Source organism: Camelus ferus, chromosome 6 (assembly GCF_009834535.1).
Source record: "Camelus ferus isolate YT-003-E chromosome 6, BCGSAC_Cfer_1.0, whole genome shotgun sequence".
NCBI lineage: Eukaryota > Metazoa > Chordata > Mammalia > Artiodactyla > Camelidae > Camelus > Camelus ferus.
This window is the reverse complement of record NC_045701.1, coordinates 80,312,146-80,332,062: the sequence shown is the minus strand read 5'-3', so window position 1 is coordinate 80,332,062 and position 19,917 is coordinate 80,312,146. Positions and strand designations below refer to the sequence as shown.

Here is a 19,917-nt window from a genome sequence, read left to right as displayed (position 1 = left end):
TTGTATAAATATACCACTTCTTCTTCATCTAGTCATCTGTTGATGGACATTTAGGCTGTTTCCATGCCTTGGCTACTGTAAATAGTGCTGCTATGAACATTGGGGTGCAGGTGTCATTTTGAAGTAGGGTTCCTTCTGGATATATGCCCAGGAGCGGGATTCCTGGATCATATGGTAAGTCTGTTTCTAGTCTTTTGAGGAATCTCCATACTGTTTTCCACAGTGGCTTGCACCAAACTGCATTCCCACCAGCAGTGTAGGAGGGTTCCCTTTTCTCCACAGCCTCTCCAGCATTTGTCATTTGTGGACTTTTGAATGATGGCCATTCTGACTGGTGTGAGGTGATACCTCATTGTAGTTTTGATTTACATTTCTCTGATAATTAGTGATATTGAGCATTTTTTCATGTGCCTATTGATCATTTGTATTTCTTCCTTGGAGAATTGCTTATTTAGGTCTTTTGCCCATTTTTGGATGGGGTTGTTTGTTTTTTTCTTATTGAGTTGTATGAGCTGCTTATATAGGTTTTTTTTTTAAATTGAAGTACAGTCAGTTATAATATGTCAATTTCTGGTATACAGCACACTATCCCAGTCATGCATATACATACATATATTCATTTCTAATGAACATTCTTGATCATGTATTTTGAGTATATGTTTAAGGGTGAAATTGCTATGTCATAGGATAAGCACGTGTCCACATTGATAGGTACTTCCAAACAGTTTTCCAGATGTTTGCACCAATTTATACTCTCAGCAGTAGTGGATGAGAATTTGCATTTCCTTGATGACTAAAAAGTTGAGCACTCTTTCACATGTGTATTGGTCATTTAGATAGCTCCTTTTGTGAAATGTCTGTTCAGGATTTTTAGTCCAATATTCTGTTGGATGTCTTTTTCTTATTGATTTGTAGGAGTTCTTAATATATATTGGATAGTTTCTTGATTTTCTTATGTACGATGTAATTCAGATTTATGCTTGGTATTTTTTTTTTTTAATGTTTTCAGGTATTCTGTTTACTGTCAATCCTAGATCACTGTATATTCAGGTTTGGAAAGCTTCTACAGTTAGGTAGAAAAAGTAACCTTATAACAGAATTGAAAGATCTATATACAGTCAGCTGCCATAGAATCCATCATTATTATCTAATGACATCTTACACTTGTGATCTATTTTGTTTTGTTTTGTTTTGCCTTTTCAGTTTTTTCATAGTGTTTGACTCATTGCTTAAAATTGAATATGAAGATAAGAAGAACAAAAAAAATCCACCCCAAAACATGAGGGGATAATAATCTTGCTTTGAGCTTGTTAAAATTGATCATAAGTTTCTTATTTGGGGAAATATTAATGGTGAAAGTTCATAAAAAGATTAAAAAGTCCTGCTTTGGCATTTAGTTTTACAACGTACACTCTTCAAAACAGCCTTGATTGAGATCATCATATATTGAGGAGGACATTTGTCATTTTTGGCTGTCCAGTATCCTCCTTTTGGTAATAGTACCCTGTATTTTTTCAGAGAGCCACTCTGATCACAGTTGGTCCACATGTGTTGACTCCACCATCAGCTTCAGCAGAGGTCAGGTGCCACTGACTCTGACCTAGCCAATAAGCACCACATTCCTTGGGACAGTCATTGGTTCAGGGATGGCCATGTGACCTATCAGAACCAATGACAGGTAACAAGACTGGTGCTGGAACTTTAGAGGGAAAGAATCCTCTTCCACACTGGGACTGGACTTTAGGAGGATGTGAGGTGGAACCTCTGTGACCACCTTGCAATCTTGAAAGGAGATTCTGCTGAAAACAGAGCCAGCGCAGAAGAAGTGAAGCTGAGCGATAGACAGAGAAATGGAATTGCAATGACATTTTGAGCCTTTTGGATCAAGCCAAAACTGAAGCCAATAACACCTAGGCTTTTCAGTAATATGATCTGGTAAATTCCTTGTCTGCTTAAGATGAATTGGTTCGTCTTACATTTGAAACCTATAGAACCTTAGCTGATGCAAATATCTGGCTCAAAGAGGGTTTTCAACTTTACATGTGATATACAAAGTAAGTTAATAATATGGTTTTAAGCAAAGCCTTCTCTATGGAAGTACTGTTTTAAATAATCATTTTAAAATTCAGGTACCAGGATTTTAAATTTCTTATAGGGCTTGTGTGTGGAGTTATAAATCTTATTATAGTGATAATGTTTGGTTGGGGTTCATTTGGTGGGGGGAGATGGGAAAAGAGAAATTTGTGCCCCTTTCTATGGTCATGAAAAATCATTGTGCTTCATGAGAATGCTTCCCAGACACCTGTCCTTAGACCTGTTCTATCAGAATTCCTTGGGGGGTTTGTTACAAATACACATTTTGGGACTCAACCCCTGGAGATCTGCATCACTAAACATAGGATGGTGCCTAGAATCTATATTTTTAAACAAGTGTCAAGACTGGGGAACCAGTGCTTTATTACAGGACTTTCTCACTGATACTGGCACTGCCTCCTTTGTATATTCTTCCTGAAATTCTGAACCAGCAAGGGAAGAAACTGGGCAGAAGAGAAAACTTAGAGAAAGGAGAGAGAGAGAGATGCAGACTGGCCGTTAGAGAAACATAACTGCTAAAAGATTGAAGATTGCTGAGGCAGAGATGGGGGAGAGAAGAGAGACTTTATAGTAATATTATTTTTAAAGAATCAGATTTTTCTAAACATTATGGAGATTCTTTAAAAAAAATCTAAAAATACTTACCATATGATCCAGCAATCCCACTCCCGGGCATATATCCAAAACTCTAATTTGAAAAGATACATGCACCCCAATGTTCATAGCAGCACTGTTTACAGTAGCCAAGACATGGAAATAACCTAAATGTCCATCAACAGATGACTAGATAAAGAAGTGGTATATATACACAATGGAATATTACTCAGCTATAAAAAAGAATAAAATAATGCCATTTGCAGCAACATGGATGGACCCAGAGCTTGTCATTCTAAGTGAAGTAAGCCAGAAAGAGAAAGAAAAAAACCATATGATATCACTTATATGTGGAATCTTAAAAAACAGATATAAATGAATTTATCTACAAAACAGAAACAGACTCACAGACACAGAATACAAACTTACGATTACCACTGCATACAGCAACTCCCAGGTGTAGAGTTCTATCAGTGCCTTGAAGCTGTTCACTCTCGTGTAGCCCTAATCAGGGAAGACTTTATTTTCTTCTTGTGAGATGTGAGTCATAAAAGATGATCCATGATCAGTTTTAAAAGCTTGCTGCTTGTGTTTTCTGAAAATACGTATGAGGAAATAAAGAGGAAATTACAGATTTAGAATTTAAGTTTCAGAATGAGGCCTAACAATTTGGACACTGTCTGAGGCTTTGATCATCTTTAGGTTTCAGCTTGGAGTTCAAGTAACTTTATGCATCAGAATATTCGATAATACTTTTTCCTGTTATATCAATTTTAGAAAGAAGGTCAGGGAAAAGCACAAGGAAAGATGATGTGATACAGGCACCCACTCTCTATATTACTTTTGGACAGGCTCTTTTATGTTGCATCTCTGGAAAAAATATGATCAGATTATTTCAAGGTACCATGTCTGATAGGATCCTGTAAATTTCCCAGTATACCACAAATTTGCTGATGTGGTGATGCCAAGCATTACAGCAAGAGTACTTTTAAACTGTCCAAGGTCCTGAAAGCTCACATATTTTTGTTCTACAATCTTGTGTATTATTTTGAACTCCAGGTGACTTTTAAAAAAACATGTTAAGATTCAAGGGACATGTGGAAATAATGTTTCGTTTTAACGGAAAATGTGGCGGGCCAAGGAACAGAATGTGTCATTTCATGGGAAGGAATGGTGAAACTGGAAAGACACATAGTTTGTACTATTAAAAAAATCTAGTCTTTACCAAAAACACTGGTCAGCTATGGTCAGATACATGGCTCATGCATGGAGAAGGAAAGTCATACTAGACCAAGGAAGGAAGTAGCAGCGTTTATTGAGTGACTGAGCACTTTAGGTAGCTTTATGAAATAGGCTCAGTGCAGAGAAAAAAATAAATTGAGAAAAGTTGAGTCCTTCCTTTCTTAAAGAGATGAAGCAGACAATTAGAAAGAAAGGACTCAGAAGCTCAGATTTAACCCTTTCATTGAACAGAAGCTCAGAAAGTCTAAGTAACTTGCTCAAGGGCACACAGCTTAATAATGAAAGAGCTTGAACTAGGAGTTAGTGGTTCTGATCTCTATCGTGGTGGCCTTTCTACTCTGTGACAGCTGTCTCATGTAAAATACTTAGCATTTAAATAAAGTATGCCCTAGGGTTAGACACAGAAAACCAGAGAAACTGGGCAATAAAAGAAAAGGATGATAAAGTGAATGGAATGGGAAGGGAGATATGCCTGGTTTAATAAAAGCTTTAAGGAGGAGAGTATTGGCTAATAGGCATAAAGACAGAAACGATGATATGTCCAAAGTTGCCCAAATGAAGGGAGTCCCATAAATCATATGAAAGGATTTGGAGCCAATCAAAGAAACAGTGGGTGAAATGTGTTCAGCAAATAAAGGACAAGGGTGTCATAAGTGCTTGATTGACTTGAGTGCTTCTGAAATGAGGAGTTTTGAATAAATAAAATTTCTGATTGTGTCACTTTGTTTTTTTTCCACAACCACCAACTCCCACCATGGTTGAAGTCTTTTTGAAATACTGTTAGTCCATTTATGAAGACCTGAGGCCCCTCAGGGTATTTCTGTTCCTGTCCTGACTCTGTCATGGACCAGCTGTTTGGCCTCAGGACAGTCACCTTACCTCTTAGGACTTCACCATCATATCTGTAAAAAGGACATCAGAGATTCCCAGATTTTGCATGAAAGAGTCACAAGGGGGCTCTTAGTAAAGAAATAAATCCCCAGGTCTTAGACCCACTGAAACGTGATCTCCAGAAGAAGCCGTTGGAATATGGAATCTGCTTCGTGTCACCTGGAAAGCTGGAAAGCTCTCACTACTGTGATCTCTAACGTCCCTTCCACTAATGATTACATTCCATGATTTTGCTTTCTCACTGGAACAAGCTCAACATTCCTAAAGCAACTGCATCTCTGTCTGAGGGACTGGGCTCACTGTGAATACCATATACACTGTGAACTTCTATAGCTTTCTATGGGGAAAGAGCAGAAGAATAGATGAGTGCACTGACCCCAGCTTATCCCCTTTTGAATATAAAATTTAATAGACGAGCTCTCTGATGTCAGTTTGTAAATTCCTATTTGCCAGAAAAAACTCTATATCCAATGTGTCCAATTCCAAGTTCTGGACATACTACTGGGCTTCCTGCTATCAGTATGTTCTCCCCAGTCCCCACCCTATACCCCTAAGGAATGTCTTCTGCTTTGAACAAAAGCACTGTCTGCAAATCAAGCCAGTGCCACAGTGCTTTTTCCACTGGAGGGAGTGCCTCTCTCTAGCTGCCTGGTAAGGACTTAGTTTATATAGGATAATTATCATACAGATAGAAGCGCCCAGTTTATATAGGCTAATTCATCATATAGGATAGCGTGCCCATCTAGACTTGCAGTGACCTTGTTTATATACTAGAAAATGTAATATTTGACTCTTCCAGGATGTTACTGGTGGCAGATTTAACTTGGTAAGCTCTGATGAGCCAAGATTTTCCTATCATATGATGGATAGTGGAGCAACAGTTGATGACGTTTTTCTAAAAACGCTGGTTTTCTAAAAACAAAAGGTTATGGTCACTTACAACTTTTTGGAACCAGAGGATACAGTTCTTTGGAACCTCTACTTGAAAAATAATGTCCCATATTTGGAAATAAATGAAAAAGAATTATTTCCCATAAGAGATACAATAAGAAATTAGTTGTCAGCTTAACTTTGATTCTTGACGGAAAGAGTGGTGCAGATCATTAATTATTTCACAGGTCCGAGTGGGTCAATATTTTCAAAGTGTGTCAGTAACAGTTAGAGGGCTATTTTAAACAACATACTATCAGAATTTAAATATAGGAGTATTGCATAAACTGGAAAGAGTTCTGTTTCCTATAGTCAGCATTATTACTTGACCACTGAAACAGTCAAGTATGCCTGGTAACATCATGTGGTCGTGGAGAACTGGGTAAGATAGGCTGCTTATCTGACTACACACTTCAAGGTGGCCACATATTTGGTGTAATTTGGTGTGGTTTCAGGGACATAACAAAGGCTTTCGCTCCTCCCTCCCTGCTCGCTGCTTCCCCAACACTTCATTTATTTGTTTGATGATGTCTGATGGCCATATTCACTACTCTGGCTTAAAGGTTCACTTGCGGTTAAAATGCAAATACTTCTGGGGATGGGGAAAACATTCATTAGTTCATTTAGAGAGAAAAAAGAGCACACTTTGATGGGGAGGGAAGAATGTAAGGGGCCCAGAAGATGAGGAGATGGAAAAAGACAGGAGGGAGATGGAAAAAGACAGAGAGGGATGGAAAAAGAAAGAGATGGAAAAAGACCCAAGGAGATGGAAAAAGATAAAGACCATCTCAGCTGCAATTTCAGGTAGAACTGACTCTACTCCAGAGATGCAAATAATTTTATGTAATCAGCTCTGCATAAGGAGTGGTGCTTTGACTTAGAGATGAGTGGGGTCTTGGTTTGATTTCTACTTCCATCTCTAGCTAGCCATGTTTACTTGGACAAGCCACTAGCCTCTCCAAGCTCCGGTTTCCTCCTCAACAAATGTTTAAGTGCTTAATACATGTCAGGTATTGTTTTAAATGAAATCATGATGTTAATAGTACCCATCTTCTATGATTGTTGTGAGAAATAAATAGTGTAATCTTAAAAAGTGCTTGCTATGTGCCTAGCACATAGTAAGAAAGAAATTATGGAGCAAGTAGATCATAGCAATGATCCCCTAGATCTGTAAATCCCTGCATCTCTTACAAAGCACTTTCACGTCTATTTTTCCCTTAAGTGACCCTGTGGGTGAAACTAGCCAGATATTCAGTGTCCCATTTTACAGATGAAGAAACTGAAGGAAGCTTGGCTCAATTCACTTGCTTGGTCGTACTTCCTACTGAAGAGGATGGGTGAGAGTTGGCACGATACTTTGTTCTCATTATTTGTCCTTATTTTATAGATGGAGAAACTCAGTAAGGTGTAGAGGGATTTTGATTTTCTTTTCTGAAACTCATAGTGAAAGAAAAGTATGAATTGGCCAAATGCTTGTACTTCTTGTAAAGGGGTAAAAAGAATTACTTGACATGAAGAAGAGGTTGTTGCACAGTTTAATCTCTAATAGATAAAGGTTATTGTAAGGGTCTTTTTGCTCTTCATCTGAAGTATTAGAAGACTTGAGGAAGGAAGAGATTTATTCTGGAAGTAGAAACGATTTGACCTCACCAAAGTTTTCTTAAATTTGGAGGAAGCCTATCAATATAGAATTTGGACTCGCCTTCACTAGCTATATTAGAAATCTTGGATGGTCATGTAAACTGGAATCATATTCAGAGGTGGAAAAGTGAACCAAAAGTGTCTTGAAATGACCTCTTTCAAATCTGTCTCTATGAGTCAGCAAACATTTAGATGCCTTAGTGGTAGTAGAGGAAATTTCTAACACTACATTTGTTCCAACCTTTTTCAACCAAACAAATATTTGCTTAAAGAAGCAGCAAAAATGAAGTAAATATATTTCAAACATTCCCATTGGACACTGAAACTATGTCTCACCTCCTACTGAGCAAAACTCATTCTTTTGGTCAGACTATCCCAAGCCTTTCATTGGCTGCTGGGGAGAAGCATCTGTCAATGTTCGGAGACAGTACATCCTTCTAAAGAATTTTCAATCCTTTGCCAAACTTAAAGGCTCTAGGAATAAGAATTGCCCATAAATAAGTAAGTTATTTGAAAGCATGCATGCCTTCCACATGCCTTCAAATTTTGATTCACATTAAAACCTTCCTAGAATGACATGAAAATCATTCATTATCGTGTGTAACCTTGCTGAGGTCTTGTTTTTAAATCTAGTAAAATACAATATGTGCCTGTCAACTTGGTGTGGATGTGTGAAAATGCTCATTCATCCCTGAAACACAGCCTATTGGGACATAAAAAGCAAATATAACTTCTTCAACTGAGGCTAGGGCTAAGTCTAGGGGAGAAACTTGAGTGAGTGGGGATACAATTACCTTCTATTCCATGACTTTGGCAGAGATACTGAATTCAACTAGAAAGTGTTGAGTTATTTTAATGACCTCCTGTGGTCAGGAAATCATTTGTTTTCCCCTTTGACTCAACTTATCTTTAGCTACATCATCCATTAAACATTACCAGAAAGCAAATGAATTTGGACTGAAAAAAAAAATCAATGTCATAAAAAAAAGATGGAAGGATTTTTCTAGAATAAAATACACTAAGTAGAAATAACAACCCAAGAAATCTTTGATTATATTCTGGTTTTTATCAGACAACTATAACTTTTCTGCATGTTTGAAAATTTTCAAAATAAAAAAGTTGAAGGAAAAACCAAAAAATGTCCAGCTCCATCTCTTTAAAAAGTCATCTGGGATTATGTTTTGGTGGTAACTCAGAGAGAGGGAATCACCTTCAAACTTGTTTTATAACAAGCAAGATTACAGGTCTGTACATCTTTGGTAAAATGTTTGGCACAATGCCTTATGGGACCTCAAATAATGTTTTCTTAAAATTTAAAATAGTCCTGGGGATGTAATATAAAGCATGGTGACTATAGTCAATGGTACTGTACTGTATATTTAAAAGCTGCTAAGAGAGGTGATCTTAAAAGTTCTCATCACAAGAAAAAAACCTGTAACTATATGTGGTGATGGATGTTAACTAGGCTTATTGTACTAATCATTTCACAATATATATCAATATAGAATCATTATGTTGTACACTTGACTAATATAATGTTACATGTCAATTATAGCTCAATAAAAATGTTTAAAAGCAGAGAAACTTACAAGGGAAGTAGATGCAGTTCCTGGTTATGAAACATGTTCATCAGCCTGGTGCCTTAATTACAACTTCTTTGGAGTTCTTAGTGTGTTGTCTTCATTTATCCCCAATCAGGGGCTGCAGTCACCTAAATAAATCTGTAGGATTTACCCACAGAGCGTTTGTGACTGAGCAGTATGACATGTGACACCCACTTGCCCTGTAGTTGCTGATGTGTCTCCAGCTTTTCCAAGCCAAAAGCAGAGCCTAAGATTAGAGCAACATATATTTAAGGGTGTGTTTTGCAGATGCTGGTTGGGACATGAAGACAAATGTAGGAATGATTAAATGCTGCGAACGAAGTGGAAACTTCGCTGGGGAAAGAAAACATTTCTGGTTGGAGAAGTTTAAGTCAACACTGATGCATAAAACTCAGTTTTACCACTGAGTAGGTATACATTGTGTGTGTGTGTGTGTGTGTGTGTGTGTGTGTGTGTCTGTCTGTCTGTGTGTGTGTGTGTGTGTGTGTGTGTGTGTCTATGTGTGTAGAGATACCCTCACAAAATGACCTGGAAGTTTCTCTGCAGTTCTTTTGAGAAGCGGACTTGGAGGTATCTTGGGAGTGAGGAAGATCACGGAAGACTGTGATTTCTTCAGGACCTCAGGGAGGAATGATGAAACCAAACGGAAGAAAATCCAAGGCAGATTAATGGACTCATTCTGATATTCATGATTCAAAGTAGATTCGAATCAGCTCTGTCCTCCCCCTTCTGTTCGCCGAACCAGCTCTAAGCAGGATTCCCCAGGCTGCTCCATCACTCCCTGCGATTCGCTGTCCCGGACTTTCTCCTGCCTCACCCCGGAATCCGTGTTCAACTCTTCTCTGGAGAAGCTGTTCTTTGCCAGCCACTCGGAGAGGCTGGCTCCCCACGCGGCAGGCAGCACCCCTCTGCCCTCACACCCATCCCGGGCTGCGGCGTTGGCAGGAGGGTAAAGGAGCCACCAACTCGCGGGAAACTTCCTCGAGGGAGGATGCCTGGGGTTTTCGGGCTTCCCCAGCCCTTTCGCGCGGGGCCACACGGCATTCAGTAAAGTGGTGCCGCAACTATCGCAGGGTCTGAACTGCAGAGACTCGGGCCGCCCGCAGCAACACATCCCCGGCAAGGAACGGTGCCCTTTACCGCTGCATGCGCCCAGGACGCCGCGGCCGCCAGCCCGGGGCTGCTGGGGGGCTCGGCGGGTGCAGAGACTGAGCGCCACGATGCTTTGTTTTCCTGCCGCAGGAACCCGAGACGGTCTCTTTCCTCTAGACTTAACCGGCCCGCAGCAATAGCCATGGAAGTTGCGGCGACACAGGAGAGGGAACCACTTGGCGCGGCATCGTTACTGGATGTTTCTTCTCTCCACAGACCGCTTCTTTCCTCCTTCCTGGGGTAAGTGGAATCTAGTCTGTAATAATGAAGGAACAGAATTTAAGGCTGATGGAAGGGGACTGCAGTAGCACAAAGGGTTAATGTGCTAAGTTGTTTTACTTGGGAGGGGGCTCCCCTCCCTGCCGTCTTCCTTTCCGAACCCCCACCTCCCGCCGCCCCACAGTCTATCCAAATACGCAGTTTAGGAGTAGAGCTTGATTTTAGGCATGTTAGGGGAGGGGGTGCTGGGATTGACTAATTAACTGATTAATTAATTTTGGGGGATTCCCCCTCCACAAACTTGTCTTTGTCCACATTCTTGGAAGGAAAAACGAAATTGGAAGTGAGAGAAGCCCCAAAGGTTGGGGAGGGGGGAGGGGGAGTGATTTAGCAGAGAGATGATCCTAAGGGCCAATGATTAGTGCAAGTCTTTAACTCGCATCAGGAACTCCAGACCCCTGATCCTACTCCCTCATCCCAATAGGTCCATCCCAAACCGCCCAGCTCCCCCCAAAATTGATGCTTTTCTGGGGGAGGTTCTCCAGGGGCCAAAATAACTTCTGACAAAAACCCTGCAAACTGTCTTGTACACAAGAGATGCTCAATAAATGTTTGTTGATTGGCTGAATGATGTACCCTAAGGCTGCATTTTGTGCCATGGGAATTTGCCTTGGACAGTGAACTAATTCCCTGATGTAGACCCCAGTGAACCAGTTTAGTCCAATTCACTTTGCAAGGGAGGTGGGGCTAGAGTCTTAGAAATACAGTACTCAGATCTTCATTACCCAAAAGGATCCATATGACAGCTTCAGGGTCAGACTCATGGGTCCAGGGACCAGACTTGGGTGTGAATCTCCGTGTTGTGACCTTGGGTGTGTTCCTTTACCTCTCTGAGCCTTGATCTTCTCATCTGCAACACGAGGCTAGAGCTTCTTCCACATGATGTCAGGAAGATGAATGGAGAGAAATACGAGAAAGTGAAGGGGCAGTTGATAAACATCAGTCTTGCCTTCCCATCCTCAGAGGATTCAGGAGAGAGGGTATTTTTCGTTGTGGAGACGTCTCTCCGACTCTGATGCAGGTAATAACATTGCATTGCAGTTGCTGGGCTGGCACCCTTCCGCCGCTGAGCAGTGGAGGAGGAGAGGACAGAGTGAGGCTCTGAAGGCTCTCGCAGGAACTTAGAAGCAGCTCCCTTTGGGTTCTGGAGCAGAATTTACATACCCACTGGTGTCTCTGGGGGCATGGCTGGAAAAGCAGTAATTCTTTGTCTTATTTCCATGTCTCATACATCTTCTCAGCCTTTTAGTAAGGGGAAACAATGTGTGGAAATGGAGTTCCAGAGAAGGTGGCTCTGAAGCACCTGGGAAACTTGCACCTGCCTAAAGCTTTGAGAGGTCAGAATAGCACCATTAGATTGGTACCAGTTTTGCCTAAACAGAGTCTGCAGATAACTCCCGGTCAGCCTGTAGGGTCAGTGACAAAGCACTTGCCAACTCTTTTCGTAGATCACAGTGGATCTCCATGGATCTTGCCCTGGATCTCAGAGACATGGATGTGATAGTGGGGGATGCTGCTGACACAGGGTCCCCCAGAAGCCTCAAGGTGCCCTAGAGCGGCATGCATTCTGAGAGCAACTGCTCGTGTAGGCAATTAGGGCCATAGCAGAGCAGGCAGTCTTGGGAATAAGGTTGACGGTCACTTTCTTAAGTAAAGGCAACGATGATCTAACCCCACCTCATGGGGTTAGTAAGCCTCATGAAGGCAAGGTCCATCTCAGTCTTGTTCTCTGCCAGATCTCCAGCACCTAGCACAGTGATTGCACATAGATAGGGTTCAAGATATATGTAAAATGGACAGTGAGTGGACAGTAACATAAACTACTTCCTGTCCAACACTGCTTCCTGCCGTTCATGCCTTCATTTAGCAAGTATTTCTTGAGCATCTACTATGCGCAAGTCTCCGTTGCTAGGCATCCGAAGTAATTTGTAAACATTATTTATACTGGTACTTCGAGTAACCTATTGAAGAGCATCTCGACACCACCAGGTTCTTCGGGAGACTGAGGTCCCACCGCAGGGAGCCCCTGTGCTGCTTCGGGGCGGGGGCGGAGGGCAGAGAGAGTCAGGGAACCGGGAACGAGCCAGGTTTAGCTTCTTTCCGAGAACATGTCTGGGGTTCCTTTGCACCTGCCCCTGCCGGGCCCTCGGGCTCCCGGGGCCGCCAGGTCTTGGCAACTCCCCTTTCCACAGGGACCGCGACGCCTGGCTCCAGCCCCCTCCCGGGCCTCCGGGCTGCGGCCCCAGCCGGGCTGTCGGTAGCTGGAGAAGGGACCGGGCGGCGCCTGGGGAGCGAGCTTGCCCGGGCGAGGAGAGCGCGGCCGACGCGGAGCGGTCCCAGAACAAAAGGCTCATGGCTGGCACCGGCCTCCTCCGAGCGCGCTGGGGACGTGGGTTCGGGGCGCAGGCGGGAGACCAAGCGCGGGAGGGAACTGGAGTGAAACCATGAAGTGAGAAAAGAAGGTGGGGGTGCACCCAGGGTGGGAGCGGTGCCAGGAGGTCATCCCAGGGGCAGAGGTCTGCAGAGGGGCCGCCGCGGCCCTTCCTCCGCCTCCTGCAGCGCCTTCCAGGCCAGCCAAGCGTGTCTCCGGCTGCAACCCCACGGAGCGCGCCGCGGCCGCCTCCGCGCCCGCCCGCCGGCCGGCAGAGCCAGTAAGTAGCGGCGCGCCTGCCTCCCGGTCCCCGCCTCACCGCGGCTTCCGGGCCGCCGCACCCACAACACCTCCCGCCGCTGCGCGGGCAAGTCTGCAGGCGGCCGCTGCCCCAGGCTGGGCGCAGGGGGCCGAGCGCGCCTCTCCCGTCAGGCGCCTCCACCCACTGCGCGCCCTCCCGCGCGGCGCGGCTTCAGCGGCGCGCGGCGGGGAGGGTCGCCCTCGCCGCGCGCTCCCCGGGTGCCGCGCCACCCCTACGTCCAATGGCTTTCGGGGGGTGGGGAGCGGGGGGCGTCGCCCGGGGGCGAGGAGCCGCGGCCGGGGTGGGGCTTGTGCGCTCAGCGCGGCCGAGCGAAGCCGAAGTGCCCGCCCAAGCGCGCGCCCGGGCGAGTGTGTGCGAGTGTGTGTGTGCCGGAGTGTGTGAGCACACGCCTTCGGGGGCTGGAGTGACACTGCAGTGGGCTTCTCCCTCGCGCCGTCCCTCCTGCTCCTCAGTCCCCAACCTGCCAGCACCGCGTTTGGGAAGCTGCCTGGGTCTTTCATCTTCCCGAGCCTCCCTCTGCATCCAGCCCTCGCCGGTCTTACTTTTCCTTTTACCCAGCGGGCTGCTGCCCTCACCCCTCAACCGGTGCAAACACCCAAACAGTCTCCAGTGCTCTCCTAAGCCAAATATTTTCCACTGTCTTTCTCTGGGGTTCTTCCACGAGCCAGTCCAAGGCTCCCCCATCCTTGGAAATTGTTTTGTTGGACTGCTGTACCGAGGCGTGTAAAGCTTGAGGACTTTATTATTATTGTGATTCTTTTCATTTCCTCCCCTTCTGGGCAACGGAGCAATGAAATTTCCAATCGAGACTCCAAGAAAACAGGTGAACTGGGATCCTAAAGGTTGGTATTTCCTACTTTTGACCGCCCTCACCCTGCCTCCATCTCCCGCGTGTGCGCGCCTCCATGAGTGGAAGCTCCTGGCAGCGTGTGTCCTGAGGCTGGAAAATGCGCCTGGGAACTGCGGTGCCGGTGGGAGGAGGGCGGAGGCAGCGTGGGTTCCAAACCTGGATAGTGCCTGTCATTATCACATAATCATTGTCCCTCCTGGTTTTGTTTTAAAACCTATTTAAAGATACACCAAGCTTGGTGTTTGGCTTGAAATTGCACCAAGTGTCGGTATTTGCTTCTGACTTTGTGTGTTCGAGTGTGTGTGTATGTGTGTGTGTGTATGTTTGTGTGTGTGTCCTTTGTTTCTGGTGATCTTTGTCTCTGGCAAATGGGTGGGGTGCCTCCCCTTGGACCTGGAGATGCACCTCCTGCCCAGGGTGTCCTCAGTGGGAAAGGTTTCCTGGCAGCAAGTGGGACTCAGCTCTGCAGCAACAGTCCCTGGAGGTGGCCCTTCTCTAGGGCATGCGGAATAATGAAGCCCACGGGGCCTTCTGAATCTTCGTGCAATCTTATTACCAAACCAGGCAGCTAGTTTGGCTCAGATCGGAGTAGAAGCGGGAGGGGGGAGTGGTTTTCGAGAAGGGTGGGGCTGGTAAGGGCTGGGGAGGCGGGAGTGTGCCCGCCGGAGTTAACAGTGTCGTTTACAAGCTCTTAGGACTGTTGGACAGTGTTCACTCAGCGCAAAAGGGAGCGATTTAGACAGGTTTGTGTGCCTGGCATTGGCCACTGCCTGTAATTAGCATACAGATGTTACTCCTCTTGAGTGATCAGTGTGGGAGAAGAACAAGTTGAAACCTCGTGTCCAGTTTTGACAAGAATGCTTTTGCTTTTGTTATGCTTTTGACAAGCATTTCTCTTAGCTCATCTGAAGGCTGAGTTGGGCAAGGCAAAGCTTCTGAGCGACTTGGGGTTGAACTTCTTTATTTGATGTGTGTGTTTAGTGTTCTCTATGAGTGTATTTCTTCTTTTCTCCAAACTGGAAAAGGGGAAACCAGTCATTCGTTGAGTAAATGTCTTGGAAATTGGGTACTGAAGACAGTGAAGAGATGTTGCCTATTCTCAACACTGAAGCTGTTCTACCTTAAATAGAACCTAGACCTTCTATTTTGCCTCTAAATCTCTGGAAATATGGAAGCGTGCCTTTTTTTTTTTTCTGTTTGTTTGCTTTTTTTGGGGGGGGGGAGGAATCCCTGCAATACATATTTATCGAACATCTACTACAAATCAAATGCTGCCTCAGGCACAGGAAATACAGTCAGAATAGTACAGACAAAAACTGCCTTCTTGGAGTTTATAGTCAGAGAGACAGACCTAAATCAATCATTGCCCAGAGAAGTTTATAATTACAAGTTTATATATGTTCCAAAAAAGAGCATCAAGGTTTCAAGAAAGTGTCTGATAGAAGAGATTGATGAAAACCAGGGGAGATGGGCAGTCAGGGAAGATAGTCTTTTGTCCTGAGAACTGGAGGAGATGTAGGGACTAACTGGGTAATGAAGAGGGGACTGGCAGAAGAGGAAACAGCAAGTGCAAAGGCCCTGAGGCAGAGGGAACATGTGTATTTGAAACGGAAAGGAAGTTTCCATATCTGGAGCAAAGAGCAAGAGGTTTTGAGATGTGGCTGGTGAATCCACGGGGTCAGATCCCAGAGCTTTGTGTTGCTGCTGGTAAGGTGGGGTTGTGGATTGGGGGATTGCAGAGTAGTCTTTATCTTAAGCCATTGAAGTGTTTCAAGCTGAGGAGTGACATGATCTCAACTAAGTTTCAAAACAAGTGCTATGTGGCCCTCTTGTAGATGTGAGGGACCAGATACAATAGTGGTGTGGACCAGGGTGGTGGCTGCAGGGATGGAGAAATGGATGGAGAAGGGAGCTAGGGAGAGTACAAAATCTATAGGCTTTGTGTGAATAAAGGCTGGAGGTGGAGTATTTGGAATGACTGGGAAGGCAGCCAGGGCAGGACTGGTGTTAAGGGAAAACTCAGGAGTTCATCCCAGGACTTGTCGAGTGGGAGACGTCCCTGAGACATTGAAGAGGATGGTCAAGTGGGCAGTTGTCTAGAGTCAGCTTAGTATCTCCAAGGAGCTCTGCTAGGGAGGGCTGTGGATCTGATTTTGTGAAGCTTGCCTTGGCTTTTCAAATACATTTCTATATAATCATCATTCTATCTATTTATGTCACAGTGATAAATACAGATAAATCCCATATTTTACAGCCTGAAACAGTGAAGAAGCATACAAGCAGTATCTTGAGTCACAACCAATGGTGCTAAAAATGAAAAAAAAAAAAAAACCCCAATAAAACCCCCAGCATTCAATGAGCAATCATTGCCTGCCAGGTGTTTTATGTATATAATTTCATACAGTTATTTTCACAATAGTTATCTGTCATTGTCCCCATTTGACACTTGACTGCCATAAGGACGCCACTGAGCTGCCTTCCAGTAATGTGCTCTGACTTCAGGCACAGTTGTTCCTGGAGTTGGAGGGGTGACAACAGTCTTTCATAGACAGGGGCTGGAGGCAGGAGGAGAATGGGACGTCAGGGTGCCAGATCTCACACTGGTATAGAATTCTGTGCCAGGCAGTGTCTAGTGCCTCACATATATTAATGAATTGATTAAATTATTCATTTAATTATTCATTATTATTTAACCAAAAGATTAATTTATTTAATCTTGATTTAATCTTAGAAGGAAGATATGATCCTAATTTTATAGGTGAGGGAATTGGGAAACAGAGAAGTTGAGTAAATTATCCAAGGTCACACAGCTAGTAGGTGGTGGGGTTAGACTAGAATATGGGCCCTTTGACACTCTTCCAGTCTGTCTCCTGGGGCCTCTGGCTGCTGCCTGGTGAGGCTCTCAGAGCTCAGGGACTGGAGAAGGTTGTTTCTAGGAGGAAGAGAGTAAGAGAGAGGAGGAGGAGGAGAAGGGGGAGGGGTGGAGAAGAGTGAGGCAGTGAATCAGTCTTTCTCACTCATTTCTTTCTCCATGAACCCATCTAGCCAAACAGCGGCTCTCCAACCTCTGGGTGGGCTAAAGGTGGAGGGTGCCAGTTACTGGCCACCGGACAGACACTGGGTCTGTTCTTTGGAAGTTTGAGTTTACATAGATCAAATATGTTTGGTAAGGGAAAGATGAAGGGGAACCTTAGCGTTATAACAGAAAAGAGGAGGGACAGTTTCTTAGGATTTGGGTTTGTTAACAGACTTGTACCTTCAGGCGGCTGTGCTCACAGATTTTGGAAGGAAGTTGTAATTACGATGTTTTGCTTGCAGCCCCACTACCTGCCATTTAATAGCACAAAATGAAGGTGGTTGGAGAACAGATTGTTTTTGATTGCACTTGGGTGAATTAGGCAAAGTGCTGTTAAGAGGTTTAGGTGCAAAAATAAGACCTAAGGGTAAATTGATTATTCTCTGGTGAGCGATGGCCTTCTTTCATATTTGTAAAGCTAAGCCTTTAAACACAGTGGCTGTTTGTGGAGGACCACACAAAAGTAGTCTTGGCTTTCAGAGCAGAACTTATGTGCATTTTAAATCACTGTGATCACTTGTTGATGATTTCCTGCTGAAAATTGGGATTGGCTAGCTGCTTTTATGTATGTTAAGGGCTTTAAAAATTAATCAGATCAGCAAACAGTACCTCCACAGATTGAGGCAAGCAGATCAATAGGGCATAAAACACTCTGAATTTGGGGGCAAAAGAATTAGTTTCTAAAATGAGCTGTAGCAGTAATGAGCTGTGTGACTTTGGGCTGCTCACTTAGCCTCTCTGAGCTTCACTTTCCTCCCATGTTCAAGGAGGCCATTGACATGGCATCTTTGACCCTGTCTTTTCAACATCCCCCTTGATCTGACCTTTGGACCACTTGGCTTCCTGTTGTTCCTCAAATAGATCAGATGTGTTCCTGTCTCAGGGCCTTTGCACTTAAATTTTCCATTACTTATAAATGTATGTTGGCATGGATGGCTCCTTTCCATCCTTTCCATCTCAGTTCAAATATCACCTTGTTAGCAAGGGCTTCCTTGTCCCATCTGAAGACCTTGCCTCATTCCCCAGCTCTGTCACTTTCTATTATGTCACCTGCTCAGTTGTCTTTCTGGTACTTGTCATGATCTGAAACCATCTTACTTGCTCATGGGTCACATTTGATGCCAGCCTCCCTCGCTGCTAGGACAGACTAACAAGGAGTTTCCCTGCCTTGTTCACTGTCCTATTTGCAATGCCCTGGGTGGTGCCTGGCACCTAGCGGAGGCTCAATAACTTTTTTTCTAAATGTTTGTAGGGATGTAGGGATGGATCAGACAGGATCTCTAAGGCTTTGGGCATGATGGAAATTCCAGCACTCTTTGAAGCTAGAAATGGCAAAGTACACATAAGAATAGGATAAGAATACCCCTAAATAATGGGATATCCTTGCAAGGTCCCAGCTCTCCAGAGCCTCCAATAGACTGTTTTCCTTCTGCTCTCCCTTCACCAGGAGCCGGGGAGGTGGGGGCAAGTGGGTGGGCAGGTGGAGCCTGACAAAGACATGTTGGTGTCCAATTAATCATTTGGCTCTCATTGGTCAATGGTGTGTAGCTCTTTTTAGGTATTCCACTTAAGAAAGAAGCAAAGCCTTAGAGCTGGAGCTGGATTTTTTTTTTTTTTTAAAGCTGCATTTTCAAAGCACATTTTAATGCAAAATTCCAGAGAGGCCTGTATTGTATGTGTATATCACCCTTCAGTTTACAGGACGCTTTTTACAAATTACCTCATTTGTTCTTTAAACAACCGTATTTTTGTCAGTATTGGAGTCGTAGATTTACAAATGGGAACAGAACAAGTAAATGACTTATCTGGGGGCCCAAGGCCACTAACAGGCAGAGCTGGAACCAACCCAGGCCTTCTGATGCTTACATCCAGGGCAGTTTTCCTCCTTTCCAGGATTTTCGTTCATTCCAGACTCTCCCATTCCTTCCTATCCAAAAGGGTATTCAGAGGTTTCTCTGAGAGATTTAGAGGAAAAAGGCTCTCGGTTGATCAGTGAGTCCTTCGTCGATGCTGTTTTCCGCAGGTCGTCCTTACACTTTACCCCATGAGTTCAGCTGAAGACCCTGGGATCCCGCTTTTGCTCCTCTGGCTGAAAAGAGATTTCTTGTCTCTTATGAATATGAGCCACGCTCAATTTGTAAGGTCACTTGCGTGCTATCTTTATTAATGTGTTTTCAAACACACAATTGTATAGCTTAGCTCTTCTGGAAAGAAAATCATCTATTTTGATTTAATATCCAACTTTCAGGAGATCAGCTTTCCAAAAGGGATTAATAATGTGCCAAAGTCACCACAATTATCCTAGAAAGTAAAGAGGAAAGATGTTCCAAAGACTGTCTGGGCCAAGACTTGGTTCAGGGTTCTTTTCCAGCAGTGCCTGGGGGAACTGCATCACCCTTTTGCCAATCCCCGTGATCATTGAGTAGAATGAACACTGGGCAGGTTGACTTTGCTGTTCTAAAACACCTGTACTTTGGCTCTGGGTGAGTCTGCTCAGGCTGTCATAACAAAATACTATAGAACAAGCGGCTTGAACAACAGAAGTTCATTTTCTCACAGTTTTGAAGACTGGAAGTCCAAAACCAAGATGCTAGCAGCGTTGGTGTCTGGTGAGAGTTCTCTTCTTGGGTTGCAAATGGCTGCCTTCTTGCCATACCTTCCCATGGTGGTGAGAGTGCACTGTTGTCTCTTCTTCTTAAAGGGCGCCAGCCCTCTTGAATTGGAGCTCCACCCTTATGACCTCAATTAACCTTAATTACCTCCGAAAGCCCCTATCTCCAATTTAAGGTTTCAATGTATGAATTTTGGGGGGGGGGAAGGGGGACGGGACATAATTGAATCCATAGCAGGCTCTAAAAGAGCATCTTCTTA

The 19,917-nt window shown here is 44.1% G+C and overlaps 1 protein-coding gene across 4 annotated transcripts in view; it reads left to right on the top strand.

Moving 5' to 3' along the window:
* Positions 1-10,256: 10,256 nt before the first annotated feature.
* KCNK10 (potassium two pore domain channel subfamily K member 10) overlaps positions 10,257-19,917 on the top strand; it is a 131,284-nt gene continuing 121,623 nt past the window's right edge. The window contains exon 1 of one of the 4 annotated variants that reach the window (XM_006190879.3): positions 10,257-10,388. In XM_006190879.3, the coding sequence (XP_006190941.1) occupies positions 10,346-10,388 (43 nt within the window). In that variant the 5' untranslated portion in view covers positions 10,257-10,345. Of the gene's footprint in view, positions 10,389-11,322; positions 11,449-11,487; positions 13,079-13,453; positions 13,963-19,917 lie in introns of those variants that run through there. The other 3 variants (XM_032482474.1, XM_032482473.1, XM_006190878.2) reach the window with 3 other exon arrangements.